General features: G+C 42.6%; 1 protein-coding gene across 1 annotated transcript in view; it reads right to left on the bottom strand.

The window, feature by feature from the left end:
* The window catches only part of SMCHD1 (structural maintenance of chromosomes flexible hinge domain containing 1), a 622,004-nt gene that overhangs the window by 15,554 nt on the left and 586,569 nt on the right, over positions 1 to 19,881 (bottom strand). Inside the window, exon 47 of the mRNA XM_073631430.1 lies at positions 8,234 to 8,319. Within this exon, the coding sequence (XP_073487531.1) occupies positions 8,234 to 8,319 (86 nt within the window). The remainder of the gene's footprint in view (positions 1 to 8,233; positions 8,320 to 19,881) is intronic.

Consider the following 19,881-nt stretch of genomic DNA (forward strand, 5'->3'; position numbering starts at 1 on the left):
CCTACCTACATTGAATATCAATGTAAGGGGGACATTTTCCACTGACATGCATTGTAAGGGGTTACTTCTACACTGATCACCAGGGCAAGGGGGCTTTTCTCCAATGACCACCAATGTAAGTGGGAATTTCGCTGATAACTAAAGTAAGGTGACACTGCAATGTTCACAGTCTATGTTACTTTCTTACCTATCACTGTTCATTTTCATCATTAACCAGTTGCCGACCGCTGCACGCCGATGTACGTCGGCACAATGGCACGGGCAGGCATAAGGGCTTGCCTGCGGCGGTCGGATTCTAGTCAGGGGCGATCAGAGGTGAGGGGGAGGCCACTCATTCGTGGCCACCCCCTCGCGATCGCTCCTGGCGAAAGAAATGCTTCCTCGGCTTCTGTAATGTAAACAGAAGCGGAGGAAGTGATGTCATCTCTCCTCGAGCCGGTCTTTTCGTTTCCGGCGCCGAGGAGAGAAGACATCAATGTGAGTTGCACCAACACTACACTTCCAGTAGAACACGCAGGCACACTTTTCACCCCCCATCACCCCCCCGTCACAGTGACACCAATAGCATTTTTTTTTTCTTTCTGATTATTGCATTGGTGTCAGTTTGTGACAGTTATAAGTGGTAGGGCAGTTAGTGGTAGGCCCCTTTAGGTCTAGGGTACCCCCTACCCCCCCCCAATAAAGTTTTAACCCCGTGATCACCCCCCTGTCGCCAGTGTCACTAAGTGATCGTTTTTCTGATCGCTGTATTAGTGTCACAAGTGACGCTAGTTAGGGAGGTAAGTATATAGGTTCGCCGTCAGCGTTTTATAGCGTCATAGACCCCTATATACTACCTAATAAAGGTTTTAACCCCCTGATTGCCCCCTAGTTAACCCTTTCACCAGTGATCACCGTATAAGTGTTACGGGTGACGCTGGTTAGTTAGTTTGTTTATTATAGTTTCAGGGCACCCGCCGTTTATTGCCTAATAAAGGTTTAACCCCCTAATCGCCCGGCGGTAATATAAGTTAAGTTTTAGGGTCAGATAGGGCCTGTGCCGCCCCAGGCAGCGTCAGGTTAGTTACAGTACCGCTAACACCCAAGCACGCAGCATACACCTCCCTTAGTGCTATAGTATCTGAACGGATCAATATCTGATCTGATCAGATCTATACTAGCGTCCCCAGCATTTTAGGGTCCCCAAAAACGCAGTGTTAGCGGGATCAGCCCAGATACCTGCTAGCACCTGCGTTTTGCCCCTCGGCCCAGCCCTGCCCACCCAAGTGCAGTATCGATTGATCACTGTCACTTACAAAACACATAACTGCAGCGTTCGCAGAGTCAGGCCTGATCCCTGCGATCGCTAACAGTTTTTTGGTAGCGTTTTGATACAGTCGCAAACAGTCAGGAGCTTTATTACCTGTAAGTCTCACTAGTGTACCACTAAATTTAGAGCCCAAAATGGCAAATTGAAGGTACACTAGTGAAGAGGCCTACACATTTCTGAGCATGACAGATAGTGAGGAGGAAGTCACTCATCTGTCAGATTCAGGCTCAGAATACGAACCTGTAGACAGCAGCGGCTCCATGACAGATAGATCTGACGACAGAGTTGTGGTCCCTGCCAAGGTCAGGCGTACCAGACCCCGAACTTCTTCTGCTGTATAGGTGCAAGAACCGCAGGGCTCTCGTATGGAGCAGAGAAGTAATAGCGCCGCTATTCCTTATGGTGAACTGGCAAGCACCAGTGGCCTAATACACCCAGCACTGCAGTAACACTTGGTGACGTGGCGTGTCCCATAAGTGCAGTTCAAGCTAGCGAGGTGGCAAGCACAAGAAGTGTCCCGCTGCCACCAAGAAGACGAACACAGGCCCGTCGTGTCCATAGTGCCCTTTCTGCCATTCGCCAATCCGTATTGGGAACCCACCACTTCTGCAGCACCCGTACTTCCCCCATTCACTGGCCAACCCGGCATTCATGTGGAAACAGTTGATTTTACACCACTTGATTTTTATTCGCTGTTTTTTACCAAAGTTCTCTATAGATCTATTGTGGAAGCAAAGCAATTTGTACGCTGGTCAACACATCGCCACTATTCCCCAGTCCTCCCTTGCCAGAGATTGGAAACCAATTACGGTTTTCGAATTTAAGATCTTTCTGGGCCTTTCCCTCCTCATGGGCATAACCAAAAAGAGTGTGTTGCGGTCATATTGGTCCACTGACCCAATTCACCATATGCCCGTGTTCTCTGCTTCCATGGCCAGGGCATGATACGAGCAGATTTTGTGGTTCATGCACTTCAACAACAATGAACTCTGTCGTCCCCATGGAGACCCTGGATACGATCGGTTCTACAAAATTCGGCCCCTCGTAAACCACTTCAACCAATGTTTTGCAGACTTGTATACTCCCCGTCAAGTTGTCTGCGTTGATGAGTCCCTGATTAAGTTTTCTGGCCGCTTGTAATTCAAACAGTACCTTCCCAGCAAGCGTGCCAGATACGGGGTCAAGATGTATAAGCTCTGTGACAGGGCCACAGGCTATACATGTAGATTTATGGTTTACGAGGGAAAAGATAGTCACGTAGAACCGACAAACTGCCCTGACTACATAGGAAGTGCTGGCAAGATTGTGTGGGACTTGGTGTCACCCTTATTCGGAAAGGGGTACCACTTATATGTGGACAATTATTACACGAGCATGCCACTTTTTAGTCACCCTTTTGATAATCAGATTGGAGCATGTGGCACCGTGCGACCTAATCGCCGGGGCTTTCCCCAGCGGCTTGTAGATTCCCGTCTTAGGCTGGGGGAGAGAGCCTGCTTGCAGTGTAATAATTTGCTTGCTATGAAGTGGAGGGATAATAAGAATGTTTTCGTTCTTACCTCCCTTCATGCAGACATGACGGTCCAAATTACTACGGCGACTGGTGTTGTGCAGAAACCCCTCTGTGTCCTCGAATATAACCTCAATATGGGAGGGGTGGACCTCAACGACCAGTTGTTGGTGCCGTACCTAGTTGCCCATAAGGCCAGACGCTAGTATAAAAAAGTGTCTGTATACTTATTTCAATTGGCTTTGCTGAATGCTCATGTGCTATACAGAGCTTCGGATCCTTCCTTAAATTCCAGGAAGAGATCGTCAGAGCCCTTCTGTTTCCAGACGGTGCTCCACCTCACCTTACCAATCCAAATGCAGTAAGCCGGCTGCATGAGAGTCATTTTCCTTATGTCCTCCCGCGTACCCCTACCCAAGGAGCCCCCCAAAGAAAATGTCGTGTCTGCAGAAAAGCGCGGATATAAGCATGACACCCGCTATTATTGTCCCTCCTGTCCTGACAATCATGGTCTTTGCATTGGTGAATGTTTTGAACGCTACCATACACTAGTTGAGTATTAGCATAGGGTACAGCACTGCACAGACTAGGACACACTTTCACAGGGTCTCCCAAGATGCCATCGCATTTTGAGAGACCCAAACCTGGTACCAGTTACAAAAGTTAAAGTTACAAAAAAAATTAAAAAACAAAAAACAAAACAAAAATAGTTGTTGTTTTATTGTTCTCTCTCTCTCTATTGTTCTGCTCTTTTTTTACTGTATTCTATTCTGCAATGTTTTATTGTTATTATGTTTTATCATGTTTGCTTTTCAGATATGCATTTTTTTTTATACTTTACTGTTTACTGTGTTTTATTGTTAACCATTTTTTTGGTTTTCAGGTACGCAATTCAGCTGCAGCGCGGATTTATTTATCTTGACAGCAACAGCGTTTGCTCCCACAATACATAAAGCCATGACTCCAGCGCTGTCGGAGGTGTTTTCACCACCACAGTTACATACTTCGGCTTATATGCCGAAGCATGGGGGCAGCAGGGGCGGAGGAGCGATTTGCTCCTACCTTTTGCGGGAGGATGCCCCCATGCTTCGGCATATATATATTTTAGGCACATGTTGCGTTAAAAAATGTTTTATTTTTTACTTTGTTTTTTTGTATTTGCTTTGCAGGTATGGCAAGTCTTACTGTTATACTGTAATGTTATTTAGTTTTATTGTTAACCATCATTTGCTTAGCAGGTACGCCGTTCAGTTGCAGCGCGGATTTAATTATCTTGACAGCAACAGCGTTTGCTCCCATGATACATAAAGCCGTGACTCCAGCGCTGTCGGAGGTGATTTCACTACCACAGTTAAAAAAAAGAGCATATATGCCGAAGCATGGGGGCAGCAGGGGCGGAGGAGCGATTTGCTCCTAACTTTTGGGGCGGATGCCCCCATGCTTCGGCATATATAAATGGTGCATGTATGCCCATCATTAGAAGTGGGTGGATGAAGGGAGGTATTCTAATGGTAGGCATACCCACCGATCAATCTCTTTTTTTCGTTCAGCCCACAGGCTGCATGAAAAAAGAGATTACAATATATGCCCAACAAGGACCAGCAATGTACTGGTATGTTGCTGAACTTTGAGTGGTTATACCAGAATGATGCCTGCAGGTTTAGGTATCATCTTGGTATCATTCTTTTCAGCCAGCGGTCGGCTTTCATGTAAAAGCAATCCTAGCGGCTAATTAGCCTCTAGACTGCTTTTACAAGCAGTGGGAGGGAATGTCTCCCCACCTCCCACCGTCTTCCATGGTTTTCTCTGGCTCTCCTGTCCCAACAGGGAACCCGAGAATGCAGCTGGTGATTCGGCCAGCTGACCATAGAGCTGATCAGAGACCAGAATGGCTCCAATCATCTCTATGGCCTAAGAAACTGGAAGCTATGAGCATTTCATGACTTAGATTTCGCCGGATATAAACAGCGCCATTGGGAAAGCATTTTATCACACCAATCTTGGTGTGGTCAGATGCTCTGAGGGCAGAGGAGAGATCTAGGGTCTAATAGACCCCAATTTTTTCAAAAAAGAGTACCTGTCACAACCTATTGCTATCATAGGGGATATTTACATTCCCTGAGATAACAATAAAAATGATAAAAAAAAAAAAAATAAAAATGAAAGGAACAGTTTAAAAATAAGATAAAAAAGCAAAAAAAAAAAAAAAAAAAAAAAAAGAAAAAACAAAAAAGCAAGAAAAAAGCAAAGCACCCCGTTCCCCCCTGCTCTCGCGCACAGGCGAACGCAAGCGTTGGTCTGGCGTCAAATGTAAACAGCAATTGCACCATGCATGTGAGGTATCACCGCGAAGGTCAGATCGAGGGAAGTAATTATAGCAGTAGACCTCCTCTGTAAATCTAAAGTGGTAACCTGTAAAGGCTTTTAAAAATGTATGTAAGTTTGTTGCCACTGCACGTTTGTGCGCAATTTTAAAGCATGTCGTGTTTGGTATCCATGTACTCGGCCTAAGATCATCTTTTTTATTTCATCAAACATTTGGGCAATATAGTGTGTTTTAGTGCATTAAAATTAAATTTTTTTTCCCAAAAAAATGCGTTTGAAAAATCACTGCGCAAAAACTGTGTGGAAAAAAAAAAAAAAGAAACACCCACCATTTTAATCTGTAGGGCCTTTGCTTTAAAAAAATATATAATGTCTGGGGGTTCAAAGTAATTTTCTTGCAAAAAAAAAATATGTAAACAAAAAGTGTCAGAAAGGGCTTTGTCTTCAAGAAGAGTGGGTGATGTGTGACATAAGCTTCTAAATGTTGTGCATAAAATGCCAGGACAGTTCAAATGACCCCATTTTGGAAAGTAGACATCGCAAGCTATTTCCTGAGAGGCATGTCGAGTCCATGGAATATTTTATATTGTGACACAAGTTGCGGGAAAAAGAAAGTTGTCACTAAATGATATATTGCTCAAACATGCCATGGGAATATGTGAAATTACACCCCAAAATACATTCTGTTGCTTCTCCTGAGTACGGGGATACCACATGTGTGAGACTTTTTGGGAGCCTAGCCGCGTACGGGACCCCGAAAACCAAGCACCGCCTTCAGGCTTTCTAAGGGCGTAAAGTTTTGATTTCACTCCTCACTACCTATCAGTTTTGAAGGCCATAAAATCTTCAGATGACACAAAACCCCCCCAAATGGATCCTTTTTGGAAAGTAGACACCCCAAGCTATTTGCTGAGAGGCATGTTGAGTCCATGGAATATTTTATATTTTGACACAAGCTGTGGGAAAGTGACAAATTTTTTTTATTTTTTTTGCACAAAGTTGTCACTAAATGATATATTGCTCAAACATGCCATGGACATATGTGTAATTACACCCCAAAATACATCCTGCTGCTTCTCCTGAGTACGGGGATACTACACGTGTGGGACTTTTTGGGAGCCTAGCTGCATACGGGGCCCCGAAAACCAATCCACGCCTTCAGGCTTTCTAAGGGCGTAAATTTTTGATTTCACTCTCCACTGCCTATCACAGTTTCGGAGGCCATGGAATGCCCAGGTGGCACACCCCCCCCCCCCCCAAATGACCCCATTTTGGAAAGAAGACATCCCAAGCTATTTCCTGAGAGGTATAGTGAGTATTTTGCAGACCTCACTTTTTGTCACAAAGTTTTGAAAAAAAAAAAAAATTCTTGTGCAAAAAAAAAGTTTGTCATTTTCCTGCAACTTGTGGCAAAATATAAAATATTCCATGGACTCAACATGCCTCTCAGCAAATAGCTTGGGGCGTCTACTTTCCAAAATGGGGTCATTTGGGGAGGGTTTGTGCCATCTTGGCATTTTATGGCCTTCAAAACTGTGATAGGTAGTGAGGAGTGAAATAAAAAATTTACTCCCTTAGAAATCCTGAAGGCGGTGCTTGGTTTTCGGGGCCCCGGAACGCGGCTAGGCTCCCAAAAAGTCCTACACATGTGGTATCCCCGTATTCAGGAGAATCAGCAGAATGTATTTTGGGGTGCAATTCCACATATGTCCATGGCCTGTGTGAGCAATATATCATTTAGTGACAACTTTGTGCAAAAAAAAAAAGTTTGCCATTTTCCTGCAACTTGTGGCAAAATATAAAATATTCCATGGACTCAACATGCCTCTCAGCAAATAGCTTGGGGCGTCTACCAAAATGGGGTCATTTGGGGGGGGGGGGGGGGTTTGTGCCATCTTGGCATTTTATGGCCTTCAAAACTGTGATAGGTAGTGAGGAGTGAAATAAAAAATTTACGCCCTTAGAAATCCTGAAGGCGGTGCTTGGTTTTCGGGGCCCCGTACGCGTCTAGGCTCCCAAAAAGTCCCACACATGTGGTATCCCCATACTCAGGAGAAGCAGCTAAATGTATTTTGGGGTGCAATTTCACATATAACCATGGCATGTGTGAGCAATATATCATTTTGTGACAACTTTTAGTAATTTTTTTTTTTTAATCATTATTTAATCACTTGGGACAAAAAATGTAATATTTTATGGGCTCAACATGCCTCTCAGCAATTTCCTTGGGGTGTCTACTTTCCAAAATGGGGTCATTTGGGGGGGGGGGGGGTTGTACTGCCCTGCCATTTTAGCACCTCAAGAAATGACGTACCCTAGTTTGTAGACGCTATAACTTTTGCGCAAACCAATAAATATACGCTTATTGACATTTTTTATTTACCAAAGACATGTAGCGGAATACATTTTGGCCTAAATGTATGACTAAAATTGAGTTTATTGGATTTTTTATTATAACAAAAAGTAGAAAATATAATTTTTTTTCAAAATTTTCAGTCTTTTTCCTTTTATAGCGCAAAAAATAAAAACTGCAGAGGTGATCAAATACCATCAAAAGAAAGCTCTATTTGTGGGAAGAAAAGGACGCAAATTTCGTTTGGGTACAGCATTGCATGACCGCGCAATTAGCAGTTAAAGTGACGCAGTGCCAAATTGTAAAAAGTGCTCTGGTCAGGAAGGGGTTAAATCCTTCCGGGGCTGAAGTGGTTAATACTGACATATAGAGCAAGAGAGTGTTGTAAATTAATCAGCTCTAGGTGTCAAAGCTTTAGATAGGTCATATTTTTTATTCTTTTATTTAAAACGTTCAACAGCTTACTGATCATGCTAATTTACCATGAATGGTAGATATAATAATTTTTAGCCAGAGTGCCCTGAGAAATGAAAGTTACCTTCAGGGTTTCTTCAGGTTAAAAAGGTTGAGAAAGGCTGCTTTAAAGGGTTGGACAAAGAGAAAGAATGCCTCCTTCTTCCTGTTGTAGAACTGTGATAAGTTATGTATTTGAGGGCTTAGCCAGTAATATAGCAGGAACGTAATTCTGCTTAACAAACGTTTAAAATTGTACTTAAGTAGTGTACTTGCAAATTACCTATTTACTTATATCCCTTTTCACTCGCTTAGTTGGAATAGGGCAATCAGACAGAGCCTCGGCATTTTGATTTTTTGGTGTAATACCTGAAAAATACAAGTCAATATTGAAACATACATGACTGGTCGAATTTAAATCACCCTTTACAGGGACAACAGCTTTTATTACAAATATATAGGTAAATCAAACAATCAAGTTTCAAGAGAGCCAAAACAAACTATGAAAAAAGGAATTTTGACCAACCTGTATATTTCATATCTTGGAATGCAGTAGAGGATACAGGCTGGATATTCATAGCCCCTGGGTTATACGCCGCTAATTTGGGGTGACTGGACAATGGCAAAGCTTTTTAGAAATGTCTCCCTTGGACAAACCCCTGTGACTTCAGTTTTTTTTAGCAAGCGATGTAGAGTAACACAGGAACAGAGAGGAGACTGTCCTTTGCTGTGTTTCAAGATATGGAGTTTACAGGTGAGTCAAAATTCCTTTCGTCTTTATGGTACAGTACAGGACAAAGGCTGAACACTTATAGACCTTAGAAATTTGTGGCCAAAAGTTGCATCAGCATGGGCCTGGACATCTACCAGGTAGAACATGGAGAATGTGTGAACTGAAGACCAGGTGGCCGTCCTAATAAGCTGAACAGACGTTTGTTGGTGGAATGCCCAGGAAACCACCAATCTGGTGAAGTGAGCAAGTAAGGGTTACTGGGAGGTACCACATCTTCTAGAGTATAAGCTTCTCTTACACCTTCCCCTTTTGGATAAAGTTCCACTTTAACTACATGCTTTGCGCTAAGTGTCAAGGTTAGTGCCCTAGCAGAATCCTGTGTCCAAAGCAACATTACAGGCTGTCTCCATAGCATTGTGTCCTAGGATGGTTCCCAAGGTTTTACAGGTTGTACCATGCACTACTTCTACTGTAGTAGTAGAGGCAGTGAAGAGATTGACTGAAAAGTTGATTCAAGAATTCAAAGTAAATAAAAATTAGTAAAGCACAGAAATGTCTCCATAAGGGAGGAAAAGGCCCATCACCTACAGGACACTAGCAAAAAACAGAGGCCCCATGGAGTGGGGTAGGAAAAACTGAGATCTCATGGAGTGGGCTAGGGTTATAGGGATACACTCAAGGGGGGTGGGTTCAAAAGCTTTGAAAGCCTTGTTCAATAACCTGAATGTAGCAGTCTATAAACCAGGAATTGTGAATATCCAGTCTGTGTCCTGTACTGTACAATTAAGATATACCTTTAAAGTGTTACTAAACCCACACCAGTAAAATCAGTCTGTATATGCAGTAAAGAAAGCTTGTTATACTCACTGTGAAATGAAAGGGGTTAATCCTGCCCATTGTGTAAAAATGATGTTTGATCCTATCTTCTCTGATCCTCCCCTTCTTCCACGGTCCCCAATTCATCTGCTGACAGTACAGAGCCTTGGGGGCACTCTGCTCATACTAAGTTTAATGTGTATTGCTAGAGAGTTTTTTTTTTATGTGTGCATGTGATCAGCACAGGGCCTATAAGCACTGACCAGACAGAGGGTCAAGAGTTCTGCATCCTGATAGGACATCCAGTGCAGTATGAAAACTCCCCCTACAAGCTTTAACCAAGCACTGATAGAAGTCATAAGACTGCTATATACTGCTGATGAGAAAGGATATTTAGCAGTTTATATTTGCTAAAATAATTGCATTTTCATGTTGTGTACTGTGGGAGATCAGATATAGTGAATGCAGGGTCCTGGGTTTAGTAACACTAACTGTATAACAGTAAGTTATGGAATCCAGGATTCACCTCTTAGTCAGACATGAGACCAGTGATATGATTTCTGGTCACTGTTGGCCTTGCTGAAGATCTGTGAGCAAGGTAGTATTCAAAGCAATACCCATGTGACTGGCCACCAAATGCACCATGGATTCCAATTAGTGCAGATAGGTTTCTCTACAGTTTTATTGATATTTTCAGGGCCTGCTTTTGTTGAATTATCATAAGGCTAATTTGAAATGGAAGCAATGTTTACTCTTATTCAGAAATGCATTTGACACGTTTTTTATGTTAGTAAGAGATCATATTTTTAGTATACTTATCTGAACCTACCTAATGAGGAAAAACTATTTTTAAAATATTAATTTTACAAAAAACTAGTATCAGCTGAGGAATGAATGTCCACCTGGTAAAATGTAACAAATGCGGGAAACAGAAGGCCAGGTGGAAGTCTAATGGAACTGTGAAATGTATGCCTTATGCTCAAAAGCAAAAAACGCACTAATTTTTATTGTGCACTTTAACCACTTACCGACTGGCTCACGCCAATATACATCGGTGAAGTGTCAAGAGTGCGCAAAACGACGTACACGTATGTTGCTGCGCCATTCACGGCTAGCAGGCGTGCCTGTGGGTCCCGCGGACTTGATGTCCACCGGTGGCCCGCGATCGTGGCATTGAGAGGCAGAATGGGGAGATGCCTATGTAAACTAGAAATTTCCCTGTTCTGCCTAGTAACATGACAGGGATCTACTGCTCCCAGTGAACGGGAGCAGTGATCTCTGTCATGTTCTAGTGAGCCCATCCTCCCTACAGTTAGAACATGCTGAGGGAACACAGTTAACCCCCTTGATCACACCCTAGTGTTTAACCCCTTCCCTGCCAGTGACATTTACACAGTAAATCAGTACATTTTTATAGCACTGATCGCTGTATAAATGCCAATGGTCCGAAAGTGTACGGATCTGTCCACCGCAATGTCGCAGTCACGATAAAAATTGCAGATCGCCGCCATTACTAATAAAAAAAAATAATAATAAAAATGCCATAAATCTATCTCCTACTTTGTAGACGCGATAACTTTTGCGCAAACCAATCAATATACGCTTATTGCAATTTTTTTTACCAAAAAATATGTAGAAGAATACATATTGGTCTAAACTGTGGAAGAAATTCGTTTTTTTTATATATTTTTTGGGGATATTTATTATAGCAAAAAGTAAAAAATATTGCTTTTTTTTCAAAATTATCACTTTTTGTTTATAGCGCAAAAAAAAAAAAAAAAATGCAGAGGTGATCAAATACCACCAAAAGAAAGCTCTATTTGTCGGAAAAAAAGGATGTCAATTTTGTTTGGGTACAATGTCGCACGACCATGCAATTGTCAGTTAAAACAACGTATTGCAAAAAAGGGCTTGGTCAGGAAGGGGGTAAATCCTTCCGGGGCTGAAGTGGTTAACAGGGAAAGTTGTAACCTTGTCCTTAAGTCTATATGCTTAAATGCTGAGTTGTAAAATCAACCAGGCATTAGTGGAAAGAGAAGCAGACTGTCCTTGCGGGAACCTTCAGAAATGCCAAACGAAGTTAGATCGTCTGAGGCAAGTTGTAGGTGGGAAAAAGACTTGAACAATGCACACCACATCATGACAAGAGGGGAGAATCTCCTTAAGGTGCTATGGGGTAGGATAAATAGAAGACAGATCAATGTCCTGGTTAGGGTAAACGGAAACCACCTTGGTAAGAAATAGAGGCCTTGGGTTCTTTACAGGTTAAGGCTGCCAACTCATAAGCTCACCTTGCAGAGGCGACAGACAAGAGCAACAAATAAACAGAGGAATATATCCCTGATGTATTCAAAGAACCAACAGAACCAGGCATCACTGGGGATGTACAGGAGGAATAGTGCGAGTGACACACTGTATAAAAGCCTTCAGTGAGTGGTGAGAATCAAGCGCTCTTTGAAAAAGAAAAGATAGGGACAAGATTTGAGCCTTGATGGTACTCAAGGTCAAATGAAGTTCCAGACCAGGCTGGAGAAACAACAGGATTCTTCCCATGGATTAATATCTAGGATGAAATTTCCTTGTCTCGCACATGCTTTCTGGGAAATAGATTTGCAAAAATTAGTTCTCCTAATCTTTAAAACATAGCTATAACCAACCTCGGCTTACCCTTATTCCTCACCTGGGTTTCAATAGCTAGGCCATTAAAGTCAGCGTCTCAGAAGCAGGGCACTAAACTGATCCCTGGGACAAAAGATCTGGACAACCTGGGATAGCCCTTGGAAAGTCTCTCAGGAGTCTGGTGAGATTTGAGGTCCACATCCATCTGGGCCAGTTGGGTGCAATGAGAGCCACTAGAATGCCCACCATGCAGAACAGGCGAGGAAGGAGTTTCAATGGTGGAAAGGTGTAGGTCAGGTTGAAGTGATCCCAAGGAGTCACCAAGGCATCCACTGTGAAGGCTTGAGGATCCCTGGATCAGTTTGTTGTTAGAGCAGATCTATCATTAAATATTTTATGATGTTTTTATCTCCCTAGGATACCAAGGGAATAAAGCACTGGTTCCATTTAAATGTGTCCCTTTGTTTCCAAGCAGCGTGGTCAGACAGGACCCCACCTTCCCCACTCCCACCTGACAATGGTACTAGAAAGGAGATGGATCTGTGATTGAAATCTTTGGTCTCTGGTAGCAGGGGCCACTCCGGTGAACAGCACTGCCATTCATAAAAAAAGGATACACAGTCTTCAGCACTGTGTGTCCATCAGGGCTGCTTTTACAAACATACAGACTGGCTAATGGATGACAAAACGCTGCAGCACTGAGTGGGCTTTCATCTTTATAAATGGGTGATCAGCAATGTCAAGCTGTGCTATACATAGCACCGCAACTCTGAGTAATCAATGCACTATTCAACAATCAGTGCTGCTTGTTCATTCATAATAGTTATAGTCTATTAATAGTTATAGTCTATGTAATGTATCTGCAACTGCTTGTACACATATATATATGCAGGCTGTATCATGCCACATCAATTTATACTGAGCCACCGCTGAGTGAGCTTTTACTATTATAAATGTACAGGCACCGCTGATTGTTTATTCATTATAGATCACTTAGCTTAGAGAAAGGCCAAGGCTCTGCTGACCCCCACAGGAGCACCAATTATTTGGGCTTGAAAAAGGTTGTGGAGATACAGCCATCATATATGTGTGTTTAGAAGACAAATGGGCCACCAGTCAGAACAGGACCAAGTGCTCCTGGGGAGTTAAGAAAGAAAAAATTAATGATAGTTCTTTAAAGGCAGAAGGTCCATGTCCAGTGTTTCTCACCTGTGGCAGATGTCTGGAAATGACTCTAGAGTCTAGATTTTGATGACTGAAGAAGTCTGCCTGCCAATATTCCAAACCCTGAGATGTGCATGGTGGATAGAGGTTGAACATTCAGTGCCTTGAAAAAGTATTCCTATCCCTTGAAATTTTCCACATTTTGTCATGTTGCAACTAGGTTTGCCACCTTTCCGGGATTCACCTGGGCAGTCTGGGTTTTGAATCATGTGTCCAGGTTTCAGGCATACTGAAACCCGGAAATATTATTCAGATTGGGCTGTGACGCCCCAAGTAACCAAGATAGTCACACACAAATCTGTTGCCGCCTGGCTGTCTGGGGGCAGGTTCGGAATCACTGGGGGGAGGGCGGGGGCCAGACGAGGATGTCAGCAAGAGAAATTTGGCCACACCCACTGTTTGCTGCAGCACTCTATGCGCACTACTCTCCTTGGGCCACCCAAAGGTGTCTCAGGCTGCTAAAGTGTTTGGGTTTGGCTTGAAGAGGTGGCAACCCTAGTTACAACCAAAAACGTAAATGTATTTTATTGGGATTTTATGTGACAGTGGAAGGAAAATGATTAATGGTTTTCAAAATTTTTTACAAATAAATATGTGAAAAGTGTTGCATGCATTTGTATCCAGCCCCTCTGAGTCAATACTTTGTAGAACCACCTTTCACTGCAATTACAGCTGCAAGTCTTTTTGGGTATGTCTCTACCAGCTTTGCACATCTAGAGAGTGAAGTTTTTGCCCATTCTTCTTTGCAAAATAGCTCAAGCCCTGTCAGATTGGATGAAGAGTGTCCACGAACAGCAATTTTCAAGTCTTGCCACAGATTCTCAATTGAATTTAAGTCTGGACTTTGACTGGGCCATTCTAACACATGAATTTGCTTTTATCTAAACCATTCCATTGTAGGTCTTGCTGTATGTTTAGGATCGTTGTCCTGCTGGAAAGTGAACCTCCGCCCTTGTCTCAAATCTTTTGCAGACTCTAACAGGTTTTCTTCCAAGATTGCCCTGTATTTGGCTCCATCCACCTCCCATCAACTCTGACCAGCTTCCCTGTCCCTGCTGAAGAAAGGCATCTCCACAACATGATGTTGTGTTCAGGGTGATGTGCAGTGTTAGTTTTCTGTCATACATAGCGTTTTGCTTTTAGGCCAAAAAGTTTAATTTTGATCTCATCTGACCAGAGCACCTTCCTCCACATGTTTTCTGTGTCCCCCACATGGCTTCTTGCATACTGCAAAGTGGACTTCTTATGGCTTTATTTCCACTCTTCCATAAAGGCCAGATTTGTGGAGTGCATGACTAATAATTGTCCTGTGGACAGATTCTCCCACCTGAGCTGTGGATCTCTGCAGCTCCTCCAGAGTTACCTCCTTTTCAGAGTTGGCTCCATTCTGTTAGTCGATGTAAGCCACTGTCATGGCATTGTCTGACTGAATCATGGTTGACTGACCCTGCAGTTAAGGGGTCCAGTGTTGAAGGGCAGTGTTAATTTTAGTCTTAGGACTAATATGGCATTTTAGTTTTAGACCCATTCTAGTCTTCTGCAATTGTTTTAGTTTTAGTCGTATTTAGTCGACTAACTCTCCAGTACATTTTAGTCGATTAAAATCTCCAGTACATTTCAGTAATTGCAATTTAGTTTTAGTCATAGTCTTTTGACTAAAATGGCATTTTAGTTTTAGTCTCATTTTAGTCTTTTGACTAAAATGGCTTTCAGTGTTAGTCGTATTTTAGTCGACTAAAATAGTATTCATTTAGTCGACTAAAATGTTTTAGTCATTTTAGTCGACTAAATTAACACTGGTTGAAGGGATAAACAAATCACTATAAGCTTCAAAACATTTCGGCTAGGAGCTTAAACCCAGCAACCACATTTCTTGCACCAACTATTTCCAGGCCGGCACCAGTGTGATGAAGGATTTCCCCGACTTCAAAGCTTGACTGGTGATCCACCATATCAGGGCAAGTTAGGTTTTGTGAGTGAGGCAAATGTGGTGGTTCAGAGATAGAGTCTACCTGTCTCCCGCTACCAGAATGTTGAGTTTCAAAAGTCTGGAATAATATTGGGCATAAGTCACCGCCCTAAAGGAGGCTACTATCAAGCCCAGAACCCCCAGGGGTTGGTTGGATCCTGGACTGTAGAATCAGAGCATGGGAGCAGAGAGACTGGGGTTTGCTCTGTGGTGGAACCACCTTGAACATGGCTATATTCAAGACCAGGTCTAGATTCCCCAAGCGATAAGATCGTTACAGCACTGACTGCTCTCAGAAGGTGGTCATCCAGATATTCCACTTAAGGGAATGCCTTGAGAGTGAAGCAGAGTGAAAACAGGGACTAGCACTTGAAAACCAGAGGTGCAGTGCACAGACCAATGTGGAGGGCAACAAATTGATAATGCTGCATGTCCACTGCAAAACCAAAGCAGCATTGATGCGAGTAGGCATCGTTGAGGCCAGGCCAGGTCTCCCTGATGGAGGGACTGTCCTGACAGACTCCATTCACAATTTTCGCAACAGCTTTCCACATGCAATATGGGGGTTGACTCTGAGCAGAGGAACTGAAAAAGGAGGTCAGGGATTTGTGGCCTTGAGATTCGCCACTTGAATGAGAAAAGGGCTGTGTACTTTCATGAGGCGCTGCTGTAGAATCAGAGGCAGAATGAAGTTGATTTATCTCATCAACAGACCTCCTGCAGGAGATTGCACACGCTGAACCATCAGAAGAATGAGGAACAAGATGGTTAATAAAGCCAAAGCAGCATCTACCCTTGAAGGGAAAGTAAATGAAATGCTCCTTAAGGACATCATCAGCTTTCCAGGCATTGAGCTAAAATGTTCTACGCATATAAAATGAACATTGTCCCTGGGAACACAATAAAATTTGTTATGTAGGTGGGCCTAGCAGCCACCTTCCACCAAAAACATCCTTTTATTGAAAGATTAAAGGAGGCAAGCTGAAAATGGTCAAACAGCAGCTTAATCTAATCAGTTGCAGCCACTATTCTGGTATTCTGACAGGGGCTGGCTGCGACTGTCAGAATAAAATAACCACAGCCAAGATTGTGCTCAATTGGCGCTGTATAAAGTAGATGGGGGAATTTATTCAAAAATGTATATTCAGCTTGCAGGCTGAATGAAAATAATCTAAGTATATATAGCCAGCTTTAGGCTCATCCAAGAGAAAAACTTATTTGCTTGTAAGAGACCATCACAACTGAAATGCAATGCCTTACACATTCGTTCCAAAAGCTCCAAGGTGTGCGAGTCTGCCCTGAAGATGGCGCACAGCCACTTTTATCAAATTTAATCCACTCTGACATGGATGCTCAAATGTGTGTCAACACCAATGAGAGATGAACAGTTGTACCAAACTGATACTGTAGAACAGTCCAAGTAAAATGGGTTTAAACCTTAAATGCGATTAATTTCTTTAAAACATCTGCACTTACACTCCATGTATCCCTATCTATGCTAGCCATGTTATTAAAAAACAAACACAAGAGGGCAAATCCGGAACTATATTGCATGTTTATTTGTCACATACCCACCCTACCCATCTTGTGTCCTAAATAAAGAAATGTAAAAAACAGAAGATCAATAACTTATTGGTAAAGCTAATAAATTAAAATGGGACATGTTTAGACAAACTGTTCAGGAGAAGGCTAGGGAGGCCCTGAATCAAAGATAGTAATAGGAACCTCATGCATAATTAAGTGTGAAGGAACAATTGCGGGCTCAGTTGTAGTATGTAACAAGATGCACTTAGAATTCTCATATGTAGATTTTTGCATTAACTGCACACAGACCAAAACAAAATAACACAAAGTTAATATCAAGGGACTGTGAGGGATGGAACTCACTTTATGAAGGTGCATAAGACCCCGGAGAGGATGCACTATTTACTAATAGGGGTACCAGTATCTATGTTGCAGACAATCTCTTCTGAAAGAACCAAGAATTCGCTGCTATTAATGATAATGAAGTATGGGCTGAGGTCACATGTTACAGTGGGACTGTCTGTGTAACGACATGATGCACTGCAAAGTGGAGAACACCTAGGCCCAAAATGAGGCACTGCCTCGCTTACGCACAAACCCAAACAACTGGTGCTGATGAGGGTCACAGCTGGCCGGGGGGGGGGGATCAAGTCACTATTGGCCAGCAGTGGAAGCAGAATGGGAGCCAGATGATTCCATAAGGAAATGTTGAAGCCAGAGCCTTATGTCACAGAATTAGCGATGTGCCCAAAGACACTTTCCAAAAAATAACCTGATGTCTGAGAGCACAGAGGGGTATATATACAACTGTGGAAAAACCAACATGGTTTTTATTTGGTAAATGAATCTGAAAAGACTGGGTCACAGTGTGAGTTGAACCATGGCTCTGAGACTAGGAGAGTGCTTTGCATTTCATTAACATAGTACCACCAAGGTGTTGTGGATAGTGCTATGAAGCATTGCTAAATAAGGGAAGGTCCCAGACCATAACAACCCACCAAATACTAGTTCAGTGTGGTCCAGGTAGGGATTCCAAAGTTACACCGAGGATGTCCATATGTTTCAGACTAAAGGCATATCTGCAAAAGAACACACAGGGGGTGCAAAAGCCTAGTGCATTACCCAAGGATTATTAACCACTTGCCGACTGTGTCACGCAGATATACTGCGGCACAATGGCACTCCTGGGCGAAATCCTATACAGGTACGTCCTACCCGTTTTCGGCCACCAGAGAGCGCGTGCGCCTGCTGCATGGCTGGGGACACGATGCACGTGGCCGGCAGGCACGATCGCCGCCGGGCCACGCGGGATCACATGCACGAGCGCCAGCACGTAGATTTGTGTGTGTAAACACACAAATCCCTGTGCTGTCAGAGGAGAGGAGCCATATAGTTTCTTCCTTCTAAGTAGGAAAAACTATATGGGCTCCTCTCCTAGTCACTCCCATCCCCACACAGTTAGAACATGCTGAGGGAACACACATTTAACCCCTTTATTGCCCCCTAGTGTTAACCCCTTCCCTGCCAGTGACATTTACACAGTAATTAGTGCATTTTTATAGCATTTATCGCTGTAAAAATGCCAATGGTCCATAAAAGGGGCAAAAGTCTCCGATCTGTCCGTCGCAATGTTGCATTACTGCTAAAAATCGCAGATCACCGCCATTACTAGTAAAAATATAAAAAAAAATTTAAAATGCCATAAATCTTTCCCATAGTTTGCAGACGCTATAACTTTTGCGCAAACCAATCAATATACGCTTATTGAGATTTTTTTTTTACCAAAAATATGTAGAAGAATATATATTGGCCTAAACTGATGGATAAATTTGTTCTTTTAAAACGGTTTGGGAATATTATAGCAAAAAGTAAAAAATATTGTTTTTTTTTCAAAATCGTTGTTCTTTTTTTACTGCAAAAAATAAAAACCGCAGAGATGATCAAATACCACCAAAAGAAAGCTCTATTTGTGGGGGAAAAAAAAAGACGCAAATTTTGTTTGGGTACAGCGTCGAACGACCGCGCAATTGTCAGTTAAAGTGACACAGTGCCAAATTGTAAAAAGTGCTCTGGTCAGGAAGGGAGTAAAATCTTCCGGGGCTGAAGTGGTTAAGGAAACCAAATTAATACAGAGCTTAGAGGAAAGGGATTTGTCCTCGAAATGCAATAAACCTGCAGGCATAGGCAACTGTTTGCATTCACCCTGAGGTTATATAGACCGTGCGTGTATTACAGACTGGTGACTGTCTTTTGGAGCGCTGGAGAAATAGTTTGTTCTAATGGCATATCTTGCCTATTGAGTCTTCAGAGACTGAGTCACACCAGAGGGTGTGCCACAGTTCTGGACTTGAAGATGATTCTTTGCGGCTTATTAAGACAGATCTGGAAAAGCACCACAATGCAGGGCTCAGTGCCCAAAAGATAGCTTACAAGGTTTATCTTCACCACAACCATAGGCTGATTCACAAAGTGAGACTGGTTCACTAAAAAAGACTGTACGGTTTTTAACCTAGAGAGCGCTCTGTGGCTAACACAGTACAGTAGGGTCTGGTAAGTGCCAGTGGTAAAACTCCAGTCCCTCAGGGTCTAGGTATGCCCTCCAAAGCTTTTGTTGAGAATATGCAAATCTGCATAGCTGCTATGAAAAAACAAGCTCAAGCAGCATATTTAGAGACTTGGAGAAGAGAAGCTGCGCTGTTTAAAGGTTCATCCAAATATTAACTTGTAGATGTCAGGATATTAAGTGACAGTTCAAAATCAGATCTAAACAAACACCCAAGTGAGCCTGATCACCTCACTTGGGTGTTTGTTTAGATCTGATTTTAAACTGTCACTTACTTAATATTCTGACATCTACAAGTTAATATTTGGATGAACCTTTAAACAGCGCAGCTTCTCTTCTCCATATTTTCTTTTGTGTATCTCGCAATAAGCTGCTGCTCTTTGGACTTTTTTTCTTTTTAATCAGCTAATGTCATTTCACTATTTATTAAGCACGTTTTTTTTCCCCTCTTTTTATATTTAGAGACTTGATTGAAGTTACGAA

The sequence above is a fragment of the Aquarana catesbeiana genome, linkage group LG05, assembly GCF_042186555.1.
Source record: "Aquarana catesbeiana isolate 2022-GZ linkage group LG05, ASM4218655v1, whole genome shotgun sequence".
NCBI classification, from domain to species: Eukaryota; Metazoa; Chordata; class Amphibia; order Anura; family Ranidae; genus Aquarana; species Aquarana catesbeiana.